This window comes from Clytia hemisphaerica, unplaced genomic scaffold (genome assembly GCF_902728285.1).
Source record: "Clytia hemisphaerica strain Z4C2 unplaced genomic scaffold, Clytia hemisphaerica genome assembly, whole genome shotgun sequence".
In the NCBI taxonomy this organism is placed as follows: domain Eukaryota; kingdom Metazoa; phylum Cnidaria; class Hydrozoa; order Leptothecata; family Clytiidae; genus Clytia; species Clytia hemisphaerica.
The window spans coordinates 259,990-280,870 of record NW_027104406.1 but is presented as its reverse complement, the minus strand read 5'-3'; the positions used below and the strand labels follow the sequence as shown (position 1 = coordinate 280,870).

The following is a 20,881-nucleotide window of genomic DNA, read 5'->3' as shown; positions in this document are numbered from 1 at the left end:
TCTATCACCGTTTCATCCTTCCTTCAACCCTGCAAAAATAATAAATGATACAAGCGACACCAAATACAAAAGAAAATGCCAAAACTACTCCAATGATTTTTGGCGAGATGACATCTTTCAGTGGACGAATTAAATTCAGTAAACAGGCTGCAACGTTGACCAGCACTGAAATGATCATCAATGCTTGGACAAATTTGTGCCTGTTACTTGGATCACTGAAAAAAAAACAACACACCTTAGTAGCTTTAACCAGCAAATCTGCTCCAACATCCAAAATTTCTGAAGCCTTCGGATGTTCTTCATTTTTCAAGTTTTAATTTTCACCATTTTTTGAGTATTTTTGCCCATTTTCCTAAGAAATTTGGTGTTTTTGGGTCTGCAAAGCCTTAAAATTTTCTTAATTTGTTACCTATAAATAAATTGTGTTCAAATTTTCACCTTATCATTCTCCCGAATTGATACGCAATGTGCAATGTATTAGCGCTTATTTCCGTAAGACGGAGCATATAATTGGCTGTAGTAATTTAACATACGGAACTAAGTCAATGGCGGTCGTCGTGTTCTTGGGGCGTCCAAAATATGTTCAAAAATTCATTAACCGGGAAAGACGGTTTTTACAGGATCTTAGAGTAACGAAGAGAGGAATCAAAGCTTTTATGTGAAAATTAAATACAGTATAAAACTCGTGGTGTGTTTCACACTTTACCCTTACTAAACTGCTGAGTAAGCATTCGGCCGAAATATTGCAATGGTTAGCAGGCATTTTTGCTAGAAGGAGTTTGATTAAAATGCTATATTGTACATGGTATTGTAGTCATTTCTAGTAGTTGAATTTCTGTCAAAGAGATATTAAAAACTAAATGATATAAGCTGAGAATATTTTTTTGCCTTTGGTTTTAGAAGGTTTTGGTGAATGGTTCAAAAACTTGAAAAGATTCTAGCAGGGGGCGACACACCCCACGGGATGGAGAGCGTTAAAGAAATAAAAAATTTTGTGTTGTGAACGGTCAAGAATATTTAAAAGTGAATTTCTTGAAAAATAACTAACACAAGAAAATATTAGAAAAGTGCTCTATAAATACTACAGATAAAATCGATTCATATGGTTTCGGATATTGCCACCCAGATGTTACAAACATCTAAAACATTGTCCATTTTAACGGCCACCACGCCCAAAGCGTTAGGGCGGACTTAACGCGGAAACAAAGTTAAACAGTTTATCAACAGGGGATAAAATATGTGCTAATTATAATGTTAGAAATACCTAGAATGATAAATATTAGATATTTTGATCGAAAATTTCGATTCTGGGATAACATGAAGCTTACAGTATATAATTGTTCAAGATTTCTTTGGATTTTAAGTTTGAATCACCGTTAAATCACGACGAACGAAACAGTACAAAGACTAATACACCAACAATAAGGGCGGCTAGGGCGCCAAACCATCCCAATCCATAAGCCCATCCGTAATCAGCACTAGAGGCCAGGTCCTCTTTATTTGCAGTGAAGATTGCCAGACCAATCAATGCCAGAACGAAAATAACGACCATGAGCAAAGAGATCAGCTTAACAGGGATTTTGTCAGTGACCATATGTAAGATAGCAAAAACAACAGCTGCAATGGATGTTAACACAGACAAGATCATGAATGCTTGAACCGCTTTATCCTTGTCAGAAAGCTGGTCACTTGCTAAATCTGCACAATTGCTCGCACCGCCACTTTTTCTACATTTTCTAAACAAGCCACTACTACTTTCAATGCCAAAATCTAAAACAAAAAAAGAAGCATGATGAGTAAAAGAACTCCAACCGTCTAAAAGTAATTATCTAACTTTCAATCTGTAATGTTACTTTAATCGATAGATTATCAGAATACACGTTTTTTATAAGAATATCCAAGACTTTGGATGTTCTTAACTAACTTTTTTAACTTTTAAGCCTAAAAATATTTTTTGAGTATTTTTGTCTATTTTTCTAAGAAATTCGGTATTTTAGAGTCTGCAAAGCCTTAAAATGTTTTTGACTTAGTCTCAATATTTTGGTCATCTAAGCCTCATGTTCTTATATAGTTTGTTCTTATAAAAAAATACGTGAAATATGATATTCTCATTCTTACAGATAGGCTTACAGATCCATATTGGGCATGTCAATCTCTAGGCTGCATGCATCCCTAAATTAGTTTTGATATATCAAAACTTATCAGAGGGGATGTGTGCAGCCTAGTCAATCTCGCCTTTTTATCAAATATTATGATCGAATTTTATAATGGGTTCTGTACCGCGAGTTCCCTGTACATTTTAAAAACCTTAGTATCTTAGGATTCAAAATCTTAATTTTTTTTTCAATAAAGCTGAGAATATGACCTATCAGCCACTGAATCCCTCAGAATTCGAAATGTCCAATGAAAAAAAATTTGAAGTGCTGGAATCGCCATTCTTGCCCAAAACTTAAAATTCTAAAATATTACACGTTTTTTTCATAAGAAAATCCAAAATTTTTGAAGCCTTTGAATTTTCTTAACTTTTTGAGATTTAAGCCTAAAAATATTCTTAACATGTTCTTATTTTCACCACTTCGTGGGTATTTTTGTCTGTTTTCCTAAGAAATCGGGTGTTTCAGAGTCCCCAAAGCCTTAAAATGTTCTTAACTTGTTCTTAACATTTTGACTATCGAAGCCTTATGGTCTTAAAAATTTTGTTCATCTCGGGTAAGTTATGGCATGTCTCAAAAACTGAAAATTACCATAATTTTTAGATCGCATTAGTCGACAGAAAATGACCATACGATTGACTGAACATGAAGGGTATTATGATGTAGTTTCTAACCTGATGTGTAACCTAATTGTTTTTTCGCTGATTTTCGCGAAAAACCGCAAAAACTGATTATTACGTAATAATCGATGACGTCATCAAAACTAAAAATTGAATTTCTCAAGAATGGTTAATTCAATTGTCTTCAAACTTTCACCAAAGATGTATCTTACTAAAGTCGATCATTTGAAAAAAAAACTATTTCGAAATTTTGATGACGTCAGCAGAAATTAGTGAAAAACGAAAAATCCTATTTTCTGCTGACGTCATCAAAATTTTGAAAAAATCATTTTATTAAATGATCGACTTTAGTACGATACATCTTTGGTGAAAGTTTGAAGACGATTGGATAAACCATTCTTGAGAAATTCAATTTTTAGTTTTGATGACGTCATCGATTACTACGTAATAATCAGTTTTTGCGGTTTTTCGCGAAAATCAGAGAAAAAACAATTAGGTTACACATCAGGCTAGAAACTACATCATACTACCCTTCATGTTCAGTCATTTGTTTGGTCATTTTCTGTCGACTAATGTGATCTAAAAATTATGGTAATTTTAAGACATGCCATAAACTTACCCGAGCTTATAAAAAACAAAAATTATTAATATATTTTCAATTTCAATGTAAAGAAAGAATTTTATTTTTAACTTACTTTCAGATGTGACCCATCCCACGCCACCAGTTGACGCAGAAAGAAGGATAAAGACGAATGCACATGCAGCTACTACTCCAATTTTTTTCACATCCACCATATTGACAAAAATCTGAAAAAAAAACAGCATTAAATCAAATCAAATCAAAGTTGGCTTATGCAAGTTTTTTATTAAATCCCTTTAATATTTCTAGTTATAGTCCTTATCCAGTTAATATATTTAGCATATAAAGTTCATAACAAATTCTGAATAGGTGTATCTTTAAATTTGAAATTTGAGCATTCAAATCAATGTCATGTAAAATAGATGTCGATTTTCGATGACCTTACTGAATCATTTTCAAAACGATATTAAATATTGCAAATCTTCAAGGCAGTTTAAATTAAAACTAGCAAGTAGCTGTCACTAAGAATGCCCCGCAGAGCTTCCTTTCGAAATATCCCTAAGTAAGCAACATAACGCATGTGTAGATTTTAAATTCGTTTTATCGATAAAATTTAAGTCGGAGGAAGAAAGCTTGGTTTCAACTTTACTTTTGAGATGACATGCGATGGACGGTCGTTCACATCTCAAAAAGAGAAGGTATCGCTCATATGTTATCACAGTGGAAACGCCAAAAATTCTGAAAATTGATTTGATGCTTATAAAGTAGACACTTAAAAAGATGAGCACATCCTTTCTTTACTTTCTAATAACTAATTACCGAAAGGCATATTGCCCTCAATCAAGAGTTATTGATTTGATTCTTATAAAGTAGATGCTTATAATAAAAGAATATGCTCATCTTTTTGGCCATCCTTTGTTTACTTTCTAATAACTAATTACCGAAAGGCATGTTGGCTTCAATCAAGAGTTATTGATTTGATTCTTATAAAGTAGATGCTTATAATAAAAATAAATATGCTCATCTTTTTGACCATCCTTTGTTTACTTTCTAATAACTAATTACCGAAAGATATATTGCCTTCAATCAAGAGATATTGATTTGATTCTTATAAAGTAGATGCTTATAATAAAAATAAACATGCTCATCTTTTTCGCCATCCTTTGTTTACTTTGTAAGAACTTATTACCGAAAGGCATATTACCTTCAATCAAGAGATATTGATTTGATTCTTATAAAGTAGATGCTTATAATAAAAATAAATATGCTCATTTTTTTCGCCATCCTTTGTTTACTTTCTAAGAACTAATTACCGAAAGGTATATGGCCTTCAATCAAGAGTTATTGATTTGATTCCTATAAAGTACCAAGTAGCAACAAAAGAGATATAATATTAGGTGCGCGCAAACATTTTTAACCGCGGCGGCCCGCTCAGAATCGGAAGAAACAACATGAATCTGCTGAGCATGAATATTTTTCTGGCGAGCAAGTCCGCTACGTGAAACAACAAAGAAAAGACAAAGACAACGTACTTCAAAACAACATTAATAATGTAAAATTTGCCATAGGATACGGCTACTCAGAAGGCGTTAATGTCGTTAAAGATGTTAACGTTTTCGTCTTTACTGTCTCAAATGATTTGAAAAAAAAATTATTCATTGAGTTTATTGCCCGCGAAGAGCTAGAAAGGAATCTTCAAACTTTCTCAAGTAAAATAAAATGAATCTCTCGGGGGAAGAAGGGTTTTGAGCTGACGGGTGGTATTTAAATTCAAATAAACATAAGGAAAATAGCTGAAAAAAAACTTACCTGAATCAAGCTTAAATTACAACAAAACCAATGTGAAAGGTTGAATCACTGCTTGTTGATGCTCAAAATATGAACTGACGATCCCACAATTTAGAAATTCTATTTTATCACTTCAAGCATAACAAAAGAAAATTTAGATTAATTTAAAAGTATGCCTTTGATAATGAACATTTTTTTTCCATTTCTTTGTTACACACCCATTTTAATCGGATTCATATGGTAAAAAGTTGTTTTTTATTTCTTTCATGAGCTTATTGCATTTTTTTCATAGAAGCGATGAGCTGGCTCTATGACTGTTATCAGTTGTAATAGCGTACACTGTTAGAAAATGCTTTAATTAAAACAGTAGCACAGTACCTTGATAGTTCAGACACAAATCTTTTCTAATACATTGTATTCGATATATCTCACACCTCAAACCAGTGTAAAGTAATAGAATAGGGAAAAATGTAGAGTCTGCTAAATCGCGTGCCACGCGTGCCAGCGTGCCATCGGTTTTTAGGCGTGCCATGCGTGCCATGCGTGCCTTCGTGCCAACTGTCTTGGCGTGCCAGCGTGCCAGCGTGCCAACTGTCTTGGCGTGCCAACGTGCTAGCGTGCCAACGTGTCTTGGCGTGCCAGCGTGCCTACGTGCCATCCAAATTCCGGCGTGCCATCCAAATTTTGGCGTGCCATCCAAATTTTGGCGTGCCATCCAAATTTTGGCGTGCCATCCAAATTTTGGCGTGCCATCCAAATTTTTGGCGTTGCCATCCAAATTTTGGCGTGCCATCCAAATTTTGGCGTGCCATCCAAATTTTGGCGTGCCATCCAAATTTTGGCGTGTCAACCAACTTTTGGCGTGGCATCCTTATTCCGGCGTGCCATCCCCAAGTTTTGGCGTGCCATCCAAATTTTGGCGTGCCATCCTTATTTCGGCGTACCATCCAAGTTTTGGCGTGCCAACCAAATTCCGGCGTGACAACCAAATTTTGCGTACTTTTTCAAATTTTCAGAGTCTTTATTTTAAGCTCCTTATTTTTGGCTACAGCTCCTGACCACTTGATTTAAAAAGGCAAAAACGGTAACCGTAAACTCATGAGCTTTTTGGCTATTTTGAAGTTTTAGGTTTTCAAAAAAAAAAATTCCAGAAAAAAACTTTTTCAAAAGGTTTCAGAATGAAAAGCTTTTTCAATTTTTTAGAACAGTAGCGTAGACAGGGGTGAAGAAAGATCTGCGTATGAGAGTAAATTTTAACGTCAAAGCAGTTACCTATTCGTGACATAGAAACATCATTACTATGTCGTTTAATCTACTCTCGGATACCTAAAAGCCGGGGCGCTATAATTAATTTTTCGAAAATTTTCCATCCAGGATATTTTTATTCCACCCGCCCTCGTATATTAAGTTTTGACATCTTTTCCAACCCCCGGTAGGTACCTGAAAGTAAGCCAATATTGCTTCATCCTTGTTAAATATTTCCCGTTTTCCAAAAGGGAAATATTTGTTAAAACGGGTTTTCTCCATCATAATTTTCCGTGTAAAAACGCCTTTCGTACGCCCTGACTGACGCCCGTTTTTAATTTCACAGAGAAAAATGCATCAAGTGAAGTATAAGTAATGTATCATGATTCAAGTCGACTGATAAACTATATATATAATATATGTTACAAGTTCCCTACGGATTCTCAAGCCCGGTTATAATAAAACTATTACATGTTAGTAGCAGACCCGACTGGCAATTGTTATGTAGCAGGTTGAAACAGGTTTCATTTTTTGCTAGAAAGATGCAGCTTGTTTTCAAGTTGAATCTTTAAAATAAATAAAACTGTGTGGGTTTCTTTACTTCCAAACAACCTACCAATAGTTTTGGAACACTCCATAATAAAGGAAGATGGCTGTTCTTGTGGATTGACTTTCTGGTTACCCCATATAAACACGATGCGACATGAAAGTGAAGAGACATGATTTGTTGGGGGCCGTCGACAAACGACTTTCCTTTTTTTTAACGGCCTGAGGCCGTTAAGGTTCAGACCCCCCCCTACATCTTAGCGGCCAAGAAAATTCTTCAAAAGTAAATACTTTCACTGGTCCATGACCACCATGTTCTTTCAATTCGTAATCCTCAAAGTTCTTCTTTTCGCACGGAAAAAACATGTGGTTTTGAGCCGTGACCTTTCAATTTTGAAACTCCAAGCCCCGCAGCAAACCAGGGCGGGATGGGTGGAGCAAGGAGTCAACTGAGGCGGAGGGAAAAATTGCCGACTTTCGTCACGTGACCAGTCATTTTTCTCGTCGAAGCATTAATAGCATACCGCAGTGAATCTAAAAATAGACTTTAATTTTTCTGTTTGACCGAAATTCAATCCCATCACCCTTCGTGTTAACTACGCCTGCATGCAAATTACACTCAACTACAAAGAAAAAGTAATGACTTTCACGACTTTTTAATTAAGACGAAAAGGATTGTGGGATTGATTTTCGGTCAAGTGTTAAAAGTAATAATTATGACGTTTGCATAACGGTGTGCTATTGGTGACCGGGAATAAGGTGAATGTCGTGTGGTTGCTTTGGTCTTAGCCTTTCTTCACATGTTTCTATTTTTTGGACTGATGAAATTTGTAAGTGAGACTTTCCTTTTTTTCTAAACTTTTTTAACGGCATTGCAGTGACCCCCTCCCACCCCTTACGGCCCGGGGGGGTTACTTAGGCAAAATGGGTTCCGGGTATGTGCGAGCCATAAGGGTACCTTTTTTCATTCCTCAAAAGTCTCTCAAAGGGGTACAAATTCAAACGATAGTCTCTGAAAGGGTCCCAAAATCACGAAAATCAAAAATTTCTCTCTGAAAGGGTCACGATTTCCAAAGATTTTGACCAAAATTTGGTGAAAATCAAACCAAAATCTGGAAAAAATGGACCAAAATTTAGGAAAAAGTCTCTCAAAGGGTCCCAAAATCACCAAAATTTTGTCTCTCAAAGGGTCGATTTTCGATTTTCGGCTCGGACATACCCGTCACCTCGCAAACCTAGTACCCCCCCCGGGCCTTACGGCCAGAAGCCGTTAAAAAAAAGGAAAATCGTTTGTCGACGGCCCCTTGGTTTTTGTTTGATTTCTTGACTCGTATATCTCATGGCAAATGGGATAGCAAATGACTTTTCATGTATTGCTTGGCTCTACATATGATACCTCTAACTTTGAACACCTCCAGAATGTTGAAAAAAGCATTTTATGAGATAAGTTTCGATTGTAATTTTCATGGAAATTTTTAATCGACAGATTTGACTTGGCGTCAGTTTTGTTTGGTTGATAAATCTTTAGCTTCACCATGACTGTGGGATGATTTTCAATAAACTTTTGTTGTTATACACAGTCACTCTACACATGATGACTCCAGCCATGATTGGTATCAGACAGTCAGAATGTTGGAAAAAAAACATTTTACGAGAAATTGTTGATAGAAATTATATTGACTTATTTTTACAATTTTGGTGGTGTGGGTTTTGTTGGTTATAATGTTTACACCGTGGGGGGATCCTGTTAGGGTATATTGATTGTTGTTTGTTGGAAGACACCGTTTAACAGTCTCGCCATCTCCATACTGTGGTTAGAGAAATGTAAACATTGCCATTTTTTTTCCTTCCTTTAAAGAGAATGTTTTAGATGTTTGAACATGATATTAATGACAATTTTATGTATCTCTCCTGAAAATTTCACAAAAATTCACCAAGAGGAAAAGAAGTTATGATGAAAAGGAGTTCTTTACCTACCATTTCTCTGCTGGGTTTTCTTATGAGAACCGGCTGTTTACCTACCATTTTTTACGGGGGAGAGTGAAGTTTCTCGTGGTTGCCATCTTCCTAAGTAACTTCAAAATTTAGCTTCAAAATAAATTAGTTTTTGACACCTTGGCTTTTGACACATTTGTGACGGTAAAGTGTCATAAAAATTGACACATTTCTGATACAAATTTATTTTTATGTCAAATATATCACTCTAACCGGAATTTATTGAATATTTAGGATGAAATAAGCATTTTGGACTCAGAGAACTTTTTTTAAAGCTTCTGTTAAAATACAATAGCTATTTAATAGAACAAAGTAAATTTTTGTTTTTTTTGGTAATTTTTTTTGGACCGACTAGATCAAAAGTTAAGGGGTGGTACAGCAAAAGCCCTCCCTCCTTAGTTCTGAGCCGCCCCTGAAAGCCTAGTATGAATAGGTTTAACAACGTCTGTGGCCAGTTTTATTATTCTATGTCGCCAATTGGTTAGGGAAACGAAGGTTTTGGCCATTTCGTGCAAATAATTTGGCCACTGAACTCAATTCTAATTAAGATTAACGGAATGGATTGTAAAATTACTTTTTACAGTTGAAAAGTGGACGGAGTAAACTATTTATTGCCTCGGTCATATAAAAATTAATCCATCTAATGTGGCTACAGTAAAAGCAGTAAAAATAAAACCACAATGAGATTGTGTGTCATGATAAAGATGTCATTTTTATCTGTATTCTCGTAGGTAATTTAAATGTTATAATGCTATTATAAAGTTATACAATCTACCTCAACCTATTCAATAAAAAACTCAAAGTCAATAAAGATAGATGCAGAAATAATATATACGTTTTAAAACCCTTTTGCTAAAAGTTTATATACAAAGATCAAAATCTGCCGAAAATCTAAAATCTGTCCCAATATGATTTGCAGCGGAGATAAAAAATGGCTATAACTTTTGATAGAATTCTAATTAGATATTATGTGCTATTTGAATATTCAAAAAAGAACAAAATTATAAAAAATGGAAAAACGAAGATAAAAATTGAAGAAGAAGAAGATCAACTTCTTGTAGAATAATGCTATGCATATGATCTTAATTTTTATGTCAGAAATTCTTTAATCAAAATCAAAAAAAATTCGTTCAGTCAAAAAATACAGCTTAAAGCTTTGCCCTGGTTGACTTAAAAAGGGCTCTTTTGTGATGTTTTTGGATTGTTTTTTAAAGTCAATCAGTGATAAAATTTAGACTAAATCTTTCGATGGAAGAAATTTCTTTGAAAATTTTTTTCAATTCATATGAATGATGTATCAAAGAATCACTCGTGTGAAAATGATAATTTTAGCACATGCTATTTTCAATTCAATTTTCAGGGGAAAAAATGCACAAATATGTGCAGATCTCCCTTCAAGAAAGAAGTCGTCATCATTCAGTTGACGCTGCAAATTATATTGAGACAGAACTAAACTGATTTTCGATAAGGAAGTTTGCGGACTAAGTATTGTATGCTACAAGTATTATATTCTTTCAAAAACTAAATTTTAGTTAACCCCATTTCACTTGAATGGTTACAGATTACTCGAATCTTGCGAAAAAACGAAATCAAACGCAATTTATTGACATCCTTGCACAAGATTACTTAGCGAAATAACATGTGCATTAAGCAGCTTTCAAAACATAATGAAAGTCGCATCTGTGAGATGGTAAATATACAAAAATAAACAACGGAGCATAAGAGTTAAATAAAACGCACTTTTACGTAAACAAAAGTGATGAACAAAATACATGATCAGCTTTTTGAACCAGTCATATAACTATCGATTTCATTGTCTAATGCATCAGCATTTGGGGCGCCTTTTCTTCCACGCCCTCTACCTCCACCGCGTCCTCCAGCTACACGCCCTCCACGGCCTCTACCACGCCCACCACGACCTCGAGTACCACTATTTCCACCAGATTGACGACGATCATTTTGAGACGTTGTTGACGTTTTACCAGCACGACCACCGATTCGAGATAAAACGCCCCGTCCGCCTCCGCGACCACCTCTCGTTTGTCCACCGCGACCACGCGTACCACCACGTTGACCTAGGCGATTTTGAATACTACTGCCTCCTCTGTTATTATTACCAGAGCCGAGTCTATCTTTAACATTTGATTTGATTTTTGAACGATCTATCCTGTTTCGAATGTTTCCTTTTCGAGGGCTTCGGCTCTCTTTATCCATGGCGGCGGATGAGGGTACTTTTGAGGACCCACCGATACCAGTCCGACGACTCATTTGTTCGGCCAGACGTCGATTTTTAGCACTGGCACGTTGTGTGGTTCGGGAATCTTCACGTGCTTCTTGTCGCGCGGGCGCTTTATTGCGCATCAACTCAGTGAATCTAAGTAAGAAGAAAAGTGGTACGTTTATTAAAACATTCTAAATATTCAATCCAACGAAACAAACTATATAAGAACATAAGGCTTCGATCGCAAAAATGTTAAGAACAAGCTAAGAACATATTAAGGCTTTGCAGACTCTAAAAACGGCGAAAATAAGGACATGTTAAGAACTTTTTAGGCTTAAAACTAAAAAAAAGTTAAGAATCAGGCATCCACAGGCTTCAAAAAAATTAATGTTCTTATAAAAAAAAGAAAGACGTCTAGATGTAGCAGAAGAAAAAGGAAAATTCATACATATGGAAAAGAAACTTATCGCACTTGAAAAATAAGAAAATTAGGCGGAATTTTCGAACTAAAAAGAAGATATCTGGCAAAAGTATTAGTAGGGTAAATTTGCTTTCCATGAAAATTTCTATCTATGCAGATCTATGTAAAAATTCATTCCATAAAGAAACCATACCTGTCATTCAAAGTTTTAGTGGTTGTACTTTTGAGTACCACCTTGACTGGTGCCAAAGCCATTTTTATTGAGTTGTTTTTAGTATTTCTAACTTTAATGTTTTATTTACGTCTGAAAATAGAGAAAGAAAGCACATCAGAAATCATCACAATTCAACATTTTAAAGATGTAAGATGAGAGAAAAAGCCATAGACAGGAACAGAGCAATATCAACATGGTATTGAATAATTGAATTTACAGGAATATTTCTGAATTACAATGATATCTAAACTCCGATGAAAACGAGTATCGAATTCAAATTGTTATCTTTCCAAGTCAAAACCTGATATAAAACAACAGAAATCTCCTGAATCTGAATCATTAGATAGATGATAGATGAAAAGTTTGAACTAGAAGATTTTCCGTTCCTTTCCCCATTAAATCAAAATTTAACTATTTATCTAACTATTTGAAAATTATGTTCAAGTTAACAGTATTTAATTACTTCAATTAGTGCTCATCATCAAAATTTGCCACTAGGTGAGAAAGAATTCTCTCAGGTAAATTATGTGTAATTAAAACAGGTTGATAAGAGCTTAGAAATTAAATATAATTTGAAGCTGTTTGAAGAGTAATCTTTGAACTTATAAGTAACACATCAAAAAATCACCAAATACGCCATGATTTATTACTTTCCACTATTTAATAAAATATGGTACAGTATTGTGAACTTTCTATCTTAATAATAGTTACATTTTGATAAAATTTGAATTAGATATTATAAAAAGGACACTTAGGGTGCATAGCGTCAGCCTGGGTTTAGGTCCCAGGCAAAAATTAAATTCCCCTCTGAGTCCCCCCAAAGATTTATGAATTTTTTGTTAGCCCCCAGGACTTTTGACCCTAGACACTTTCAAAAAATTGAACCAGTAAAAAAGGGTTTTCCAATGTAAATTGCGTTCAGTTCTAAGTTTAAGATAAAATATTTTGCACACTTTCTATAAAAATATTGCGTCGCAGGCGAAAATTTTTCAGATTCATGAGCTTCAATTTGAGTAATTGATGCCAACTATTAAGCTGAATTATTTTAGCCCCCACGATAACTGATGAGATTTTAGCTCCCACCATATACATAGGTCACCCCAAAATAGTGGTGTACTTCCAACTCCCTCCTGTTTTGGGAAAAATTTAGGGTGTACCCCCAACCAGCAGGGGGGCTGACGCTATGGGGTGCAATGGTAATGCAAAGAATAGTAACCTTAAAAATCTATGAATAATTTTTTAACAGTGATCCTTGAAGCACATTAATAGCTTTATTGCTTCTTCTTTTTATACTTCATTGCATTAAAAATGTTGAAAATGTTTAAAATTTTGATACAAACCAAAACATGGCAAATGTTTTATATTTTTCAGCTCGTTACCTTTGGGTTTCCTTGTGATAAAACTCTTCAAATTTACATTTATATATATATACTCATAATTAATGAAAAACCTTGAGATGTATATCAAACTTAGCTGTCCTGGCGTCATCTGAGGCGACTCTTTACCATGACAATTAAGCTCGCTTCGCTCGCTGTCACGTGAGAAATATGTAAATAATTTCTTGTACAGTATTTTCTTGTATATTGAATGTATTTTTCATGGAAAATTTTGTATGTCTTGTATTTTCAAAGGAAAAACACCGTCAACAATTTGTTGTATTTTCCAAAGAAAATTAGACAGGACACTTTTTTTGTTTTTGGTAATTCTTGTATTTTCAAGGGAAATCGACCAAAACAATTTCTTGTATTTTTCAAGGAAAAGATAAGATTTTTTTTTTCTATAAGAATATCAGGGTGAAAATTGGCCAAATCGTAAGAATACCCTAAGTATACCCTCAAGGGTGAGTTCCACATAGTTTGATAAGAATACAGTCATTTTGTATTTGGTTAACAGAAAAAACTGCTTCTTTTGTTAGAATTATATTAAATTGAAACTTTCAGGCAATTAAAATGTAATTTTAGCTCCCAAAGTGCATTTAAAGTCCCTAACTCTCAAATTGATTATTTCTTTCTTTGTATAAAAGTTAATTCCAAAAAGTAAGAATATGTCATGAATATTCTTGATTTTTTGGTAATTTCTTTAGAATATTTGACCCTCATCCAAAGTACACTTATTCTTATAAAAAAGCGTGTATTTCGGAAGCAAATTGAATCGTAACTGCCATTTTTTTATCTAGTGGCAAGGAAATGCACGGAAAGTAGATTGCATTGCTGAATCTACCATAATCAAAATTATCTTGTAAAACTATTCTTATGCTAGGAGTTGTTCAGCCGTTGGGGCTAGCCATCGCAGATGGACATTTGAATAGCTATTGAAAATTTGAAAACTAGATACTTTAAAAGAAAAAGAAAAAGAGAGTGAGTAATCAAATTTCAAATATGTTCAAAAAAAGAAGATTAGAAAAAAGGAAAAAAAACATGTTTTCACAGTTTTCATTTTAAAGCTGAAAATTTACCAATTGAAAGATCAATACAGAAAAGGCACGAAAAAGAGTTTTCATGTCCTAAAAAATTGCTAGCAAAAAAGCTTCATGTGAGAATGGGAGAATTCAGATTGAAGGGTATTATAATACAGATTAAAGAAGAAAACAGCAGATTTAATAAGCAATAAGATAGCAATCAGAGATAAACCCTATCAAACAAACACCCACGGGTACTAAGTGGTGGTGGTCTCAGATAAATTTCAAAAAAAAAGAAAGTACAACTTTTCGGCACTGGTCCAGTACCACAACTTGGTACCCCCCCTGTTCTATGAGCAAAATAGTGGATGACATCAAAAATGTCACAAAACAGGGGTTAATTTTTTATTAGCATCACTCGCTAACATAATAATGACTGAACTAGAACAGAAAGTCATCACTAAACTCATCAATGATGGCACAATCAAATTTTATGGCCGATATGTTGATGACACGCTTCTAGTCATCAAACCCTCTGATTTAACTAAAATTCATGAACTTATGAATGCCTTTGATAAAAAGAAACAGTTTACCGTAAATAACTTCGATCAAGAATTACCTCATTTTTTATAGACCTTGAGATTGCTCCAGATGGGTTATCAATTTTTCGTAACGACACAAACACAGGACAATATTCTAATTTCAAGAGCTATGAAGATTGGAAATTCAGAACCGCTTGGATTCGAAGTTTGGTAAACCGAGTTAAACGTATTTGCTCAGATTGTAAACTCAAACAAGAACTGTCTAAAATTCGCAAATTCGCTTCTTGGAATTCATTCCCATGCAAAATTAGCAACTCAATCATTAAGACAACAAAAGTTAATTTCTTTACAAACAACAAAGACAAAACCCCTGATGATTACAAAGCTAACGCCGCTTTTCTTGTCCTGGTTGCTCCGCCACATATATTGGAAAAACTGAAAGGAATTTACAGAAACGTTGTGTTGAACATGCAACAAGAAAGGATATTGCCATTTTTGATCACCTAAGAGAATGCACCCAACTAAATTATCTCAGAACAATGTTGCTATTTGGTATAATAAAAGATTGGGTTTTGGTCAAAGACAATACAAAAATTATCGACTTCGCAAACAATTATACCTGAGCTGAATTATAGCATTTTGCTCATCAAAGAGGCTTTATATATTAAAAGACATACACCAAATTTGAATAGTGGCCTGAAAGCCTCGAGAGAGTTATATTTTTTTTCATAGCCCTCTTTTCTTTGTTTAGTTTCTTTCGAGAATAGTTTCTTTTCATCATAAGTCACTTGGGATCATTTATACTTAGCTAATTTTACATTTTAATTGCCTTTTTATTGATAACATTTTTTACGATTTTTATCATGAATTTTATAAATAGTAGCTTTTATTCTTTGTCCTTACTTTTTGCCTGAATGATGTATTAGATAGAATAAGAAATATAGCATATTTTACTTGAGAACTTCATCTGTTACTTCAAGATTTTTGATATCAGAATGAATCTTTTCGGACTTTCTTTTGTTTTGTGGTTTTTAAAATTATCGGCTGGTTACGGACACCCATCTTCATCCACATCCATTTCTTATTGAAATATCTTTAATAGAGCTTTATGTGTTTTATGAAGCATGTTTTTATCATCACTTACTCTATTTTGATGCTACAGATTTCTTCTTCTTTATTTTTATGGTGGGCAAGTTAGGGGGAATGTTGAAAATGGCACCAAGATTTAGCTCGTAGAACCTGCCATTCATTTAACAAGCTCTAGTTCTAGTTCTAGTTTTATATTTGCATAAGACATAAAATGCCTAATCTCGCAAATTCTACATAAAAATTCTAAAATGAAAAGGTTAGCTAAGATAAAGATATAAAAAATTAGAATAGATAGGTAATTTATACAATTTTAAATTAGATTTATTAGATTAAAAAGTTGAGCCCAGTTGAGCCTATAAAAAATGTATTTTCCTGATTTTGGCTGGGATTTTGTGGATTTTTGGAATTTCCCTAAAATTTTGCTTGGGATGAACATAACAGATGGGATGAACAGACTTACAGAAGCACCAGATGCTAAATGTCAAGTGTCAAACGAGAAAAATTTTTACCACCTGACAATTCAAACAATGAACAGATCCATCAGGCGGGTGCGCCCCAGTGCGTGATAAGATGTCCACACGTATAAACAAAAGAAAATACCAAAAGAGCAAAGGAAATACCCATAGCTGCCACTTCACAAGCACAAGAGGAATTGCAATTTTACAGAAATGGGGATCCGCATATCAAATAAAGCATCTTCTGAAAATTTCATTCTTCCCCTTAAGTGCGAAAATGAAAAACGAAGAAACTTTCGTTTTCTAATTGTCTTTTTAATCTACCATGAAGTGTTATAAAAATCCTTATTGAATGACACGTTCTCCTACTAAGAGGTTTAAAAAAAATGTTGTAGGAAAGAAAATGTGAGAATCGATTACAAAACCTACCAACCACGGAGTGCTGTGCTGACTTTTTGTTTTTATAAGGCAGGCTAGCTCTAAGCTCTAAAACAGCATCTAATAACATGAAAACCAGAATACCCTTCTTCAATGGGAATCAAAACTATAAAGTGCATAGCCCTTTTTGGCCACCAACGGATGCTGCCCTGCCTTTCTAAAATATGGCCTGGGGGTATTCCAAAATGATAAACTATGGCGCTCTGTAAGTGTTTATTTTCTGAGAGATACAAATAATATATTGAATATTATTAACTTAGTAATTTTTAAGTATTTTTGAGCGCAAATCAAAATAATATATGGTTAAATAAAATAGAAATGATAGCAGTTCTGTTTATTCCTCAATCCCCAGGGAAGAGTTTTTAAGCTATTTTACAAATCTCGGAAAAGAACTCCCATAGGAATTCCGATAACTAACCTGATTGGTTAATTTCGGAACGGCTTCAAGAAAGTCATAATGGCAGATAATTTTAAAAGTTTCTGAGGAAATGTGTGTAATTTATCAATGTTGATTGCTTGTTGATTTTTTAAAGAAAAAAGATAACAGGTACAGTTTTTTCTAATCCAGACGTCCGCGCTCGATAGGATCGATCATCGGAACGGCTCGATGACGGATCGATATGTGATCGATGGATTACTTAACGATCCGGATAGGAGATCGATGGAAGATTCAGCCATTAAAAAGTCTTGAGTATCGATCCTTCGTTGATCCATTATCAATATCAGTATTTCAATCGAGTATACCGATTCGTTATCATTCGTTAATCGATTCGTCATCGATCGTTAATCGATTTGTTATCGTTCGTAAATCGAGTATGAGTCGATAGGGTTGATAAGATCAATAAAAGATCGATGATAGATCGATAACGATAAATAATCGATAACTAATCATAACCATAAGCTTAAAAAAATCTTGAGTATTGATCTCCTATCCGGATCGTTAAGTAATCCATCGATCCGTCATCGAGCCATTCTGATGATCCATCCTATCGAGCGCGGACGTCTGGTCTAATCCTGGAATATCGAGGTTCCAGCTACACTGAACTTGCACAAGTTGAGGGTAAATCTACTGTCTTTCAAGTAAGTTTTTTTTAGGTGAGAACTAAAAAAAGAGAGTGTAGTAAAAAAAGATTATTTAGCTATTATATGTCCACCCTCTCACATTCACCAGGCGTAGTTAATCGATATAATCGATAATCTTGAGTAATCGATAAATAATCGATAAGTAATCGATGGATTAGATATCGATTAACCGATAGAATCGATAGGTAATCAGACCTTCAAAAAATCTTGAGTATCGATCAGCAATCGATGATTTCCAAGCTATCGATTACTTATCGATCACATATTGACTACATACAACCTATCGATTACTTATCAATCATGTATCGATTGTTAACAATCATCGATTACTTATCGTTCATGCATTGATTACTTATCAATTATTTACTTATCTTCGATCACGTATTGACTACATTACTGATCCTTTTTACGCCCGGCCCTTATTCCACCAACGAGCCCAAAAATAATGCTAATAAGGTCCGGCGTAAAAAGGGCCAAGATAAGGTATTTAATGAAGTAAAGAAAATTTCTGGAATTCGCCAAATCTCATACCAATTGTATTACTTTGAATAAACACCCGCTTTCGAATTAATAATGCTCCTCCAAAAAGGCAAACCATTCAATAACGCCCCTTTTTTTTTTGTTCAGCCTTTCAGAGGGTTTGAGAATACTTCAGCCAAAATTTACAGTATGCTTATAAAATAAATGAGTGTAGTAGCTTTTCTAGACCCTATGCGACCAGGGGATTGGATTCAATTCAAAAGTACATCCCAATCGAGATCAGCGAAAAATGTTGCTTTTAATTTCGCGAAAATGGCGAAAATTCGAGAAATCGAGAAATTTAATCTTGCGAGGGCGAAAGTTATTCCAATTAAAAGTACCACCATACCACTCCCTAAAATCTGATAAATAATCGATCACGAATCGATAGTTGATAGATTAACTATTTGATCGATCGATACTTAATTTAATCGAAGTATAACCGATCTATAAATTATAATTGAAAAACAATCGATGACAAAATTGATCGATAAATAATCGAGCTTTGAAGAGATCTTGAGTATCGATTACCTATCGATTCTATCGGTTAATCGATATCTAATCCATCGATTACTTATCGATTACTCAAGATTATCGATTATATCGATTAACTACGCCTGGCATTCAGGATTTTAAATTTAGGTTGATATATGACCAGTCAGGAACAAGTGCAAATTAGGATACCTGTCGGCAATCTCTCCTAATTTGGAGATTAAGGTATCCTAAATAGGACAGCAGACACTTTGACCTGAATTTTTGAGGTTACTGCTTCGATCCGCGTTTTGGAAAACTATGTAAACCTTTTCTTCATCGAGATTTGCACCACTGACCAAAATTTCAAGTAATTTCTCTGGCGGGTTCCTTGAAAATTAACATCCTTAATAATCTGCCGTTTAGAGCCTAAAATTTTGCGAACACGAGCTAAAGATTTGTTTTTCTTTTTATGGAACGGCCTGCTACGGTCCGAATTTCAAAATGGTAGCCGTATAGAAGGAAGGGGCCTGGTGATTTTCGTGCGAAAAAACTTTTTGCGTATGCATGCTAGTTAGCACATTTTGAGTGGTTTTGGGCTATAGTTTTTATTCCGCCAGCCAAACTCGATGAAATTCAGTACATAATCTCATTTGCTTATTATTTACATCTTGGTCTGTCTTGGAAGTGATATGGTACCATGAGATCGGGTAACTTGCATCAGTGGAGGCTAACATGCATAGACCTCAAATAAATGACCTGGCTGGTCATTAAAATACAAAGTTAAATCAAAACAAAAATGGTAGAGTAGAGCTGCGAGCGGAGCTTCGTAGTTTTGAGAAGAAGTCGTTGCAGGGTCAATCTTTCGCAAATTTAAAAACCCACTTTCCCTTGGAAAAAATAGATGTTTTTTGTTTTTTTGGGACCCTTGGGGCACAAGGTACCTGTTGACCGCAAAAATTTCAAATTTCGCGAATTGACCGTTGATAACATTAGGGGTAAAGGGACCAAATGCGTCACAGGTTTTTGAAAAACTTCAAAATGCGATATCTCGACCTTGAAGAGGAGTTGGGAGGTCGTTGACCCCTCAATCTATCGGGAATTTTATGGGGAATGAGATGGGAGGGTTTATAAGGCTGGAGTAGGACTTTCAAATTTGGCTGAATTTTCAGCCATTTTCAGTTGATGACGTCATCAAAATAGAAAACATGCGATATCTCGAGTTTGAAGAAGAGTTGAGAGGTAGTTGACCCCTCATTAGATCGAGAACTTTATGGGGAATGAGATGGGAAGGTTTATAAGGCTTGAGTAGGACTTTAGAATTTGGCTGAATTTTTAGCCATTTTTAGCTGATGACGTCATCAAAACAAAAAAAATGCGATAACTCGAGATTGGAAAGGAATTGGGAGGTCGTTGACCCCTCATTCTATCGGGAATTTTATGGGGAATAAGATGGGATTGGAAAGGAGTTTTGCGTAATCAGAGAACGTATGTCTCGCTCATTATAAAAAGGCCGACACAAACTTTCAATAATTGGATTGTAACATCGAGTTAAGTCTCTTTTGTTAAGTCACCAGGGGGTAAATAAAACAGACCTTGATACATTTATCGTTCGTTTCAACCTGACGATTCATTTAAAACTCAGCCTCCTAAATATTTGGGGTAGGTAAAATATGTACAAAGAAATTCATACTTTTCCAACCCGGCGAATCTTTAAAAAAGGAGCGAACAATAAAATATAATTACCCTTTCCAAATAAACCTCTTCGGTGGCTAGCATAGTCTACTCTGAGGTAATTGTAAAATTTATGTGATGGGAGTTTGACATAGTAATGTAATGTTGTTTGGGGAATTATGAAGTTCTCTGGAATTTCAATTGCATTTATTCAGGTTGATTTTTTATGACTTCTAATGGTACTTTTTCTAATATTTCAATATCTTTGTCTTTGATTAAACCATAAACCAGGTAAAACGAGGGATTTGTGTAAAAAGTCTCTTGTGTCTCTCCTAATCCTCCACAAAACTGTGTCTTTGCCTTTTCAGCATCAATTCTTCAACAATCAACACTTTTTACTTCGAAAATTCAACCCAATTAGTTTTTGTT

At 34.7% G+C, this 20,881-nt stretch overlaps 1 protein-coding gene and 1 long non-coding RNA gene across 2 annotated transcripts; both read right to left on the bottom strand.

The window, feature by feature from the left end:
* Positions 1-990: 990 nt before the first annotated feature.
* On the bottom strand, positions 991-5,269 carry LOC136820052 (uncharacterized). Its single transcript, XR_010848522.1, has 3 exons — positions 5,163-5,269; positions 3,469-3,580; positions 991-1,770 (listed from the first exon to the last, which is right to left on the bottom strand). It is a non-coding gene; the product is annotated as an uncharacterized lncRNA (long non-coding RNA).
* Positions 5,270-9,613: 4,344 nt separating this feature from the next.
* Positions 9,614-11,873, bottom strand: LOC136820029 (chromatin target of PRMT1 protein-like). Its single transcript, XM_067076267.1, has 2 exons — positions 11,763-11,873; positions 9,614-11,301 (listed from the first exon to the last, which is right to left on the bottom strand). Exons 1-2 carry the CDS (start codon positions 11,822-11,824, stop codon positions 10,704-10,706), a joined length of 660 nt encoding a protein of 219 aa, XP_066932368.1. The 5' UTR covers positions 11,825-11,873; the 3' UTR covers positions 9,614-10,703.
* Positions 11,874-20,881: the final 9,008 nt, after the last annotated feature.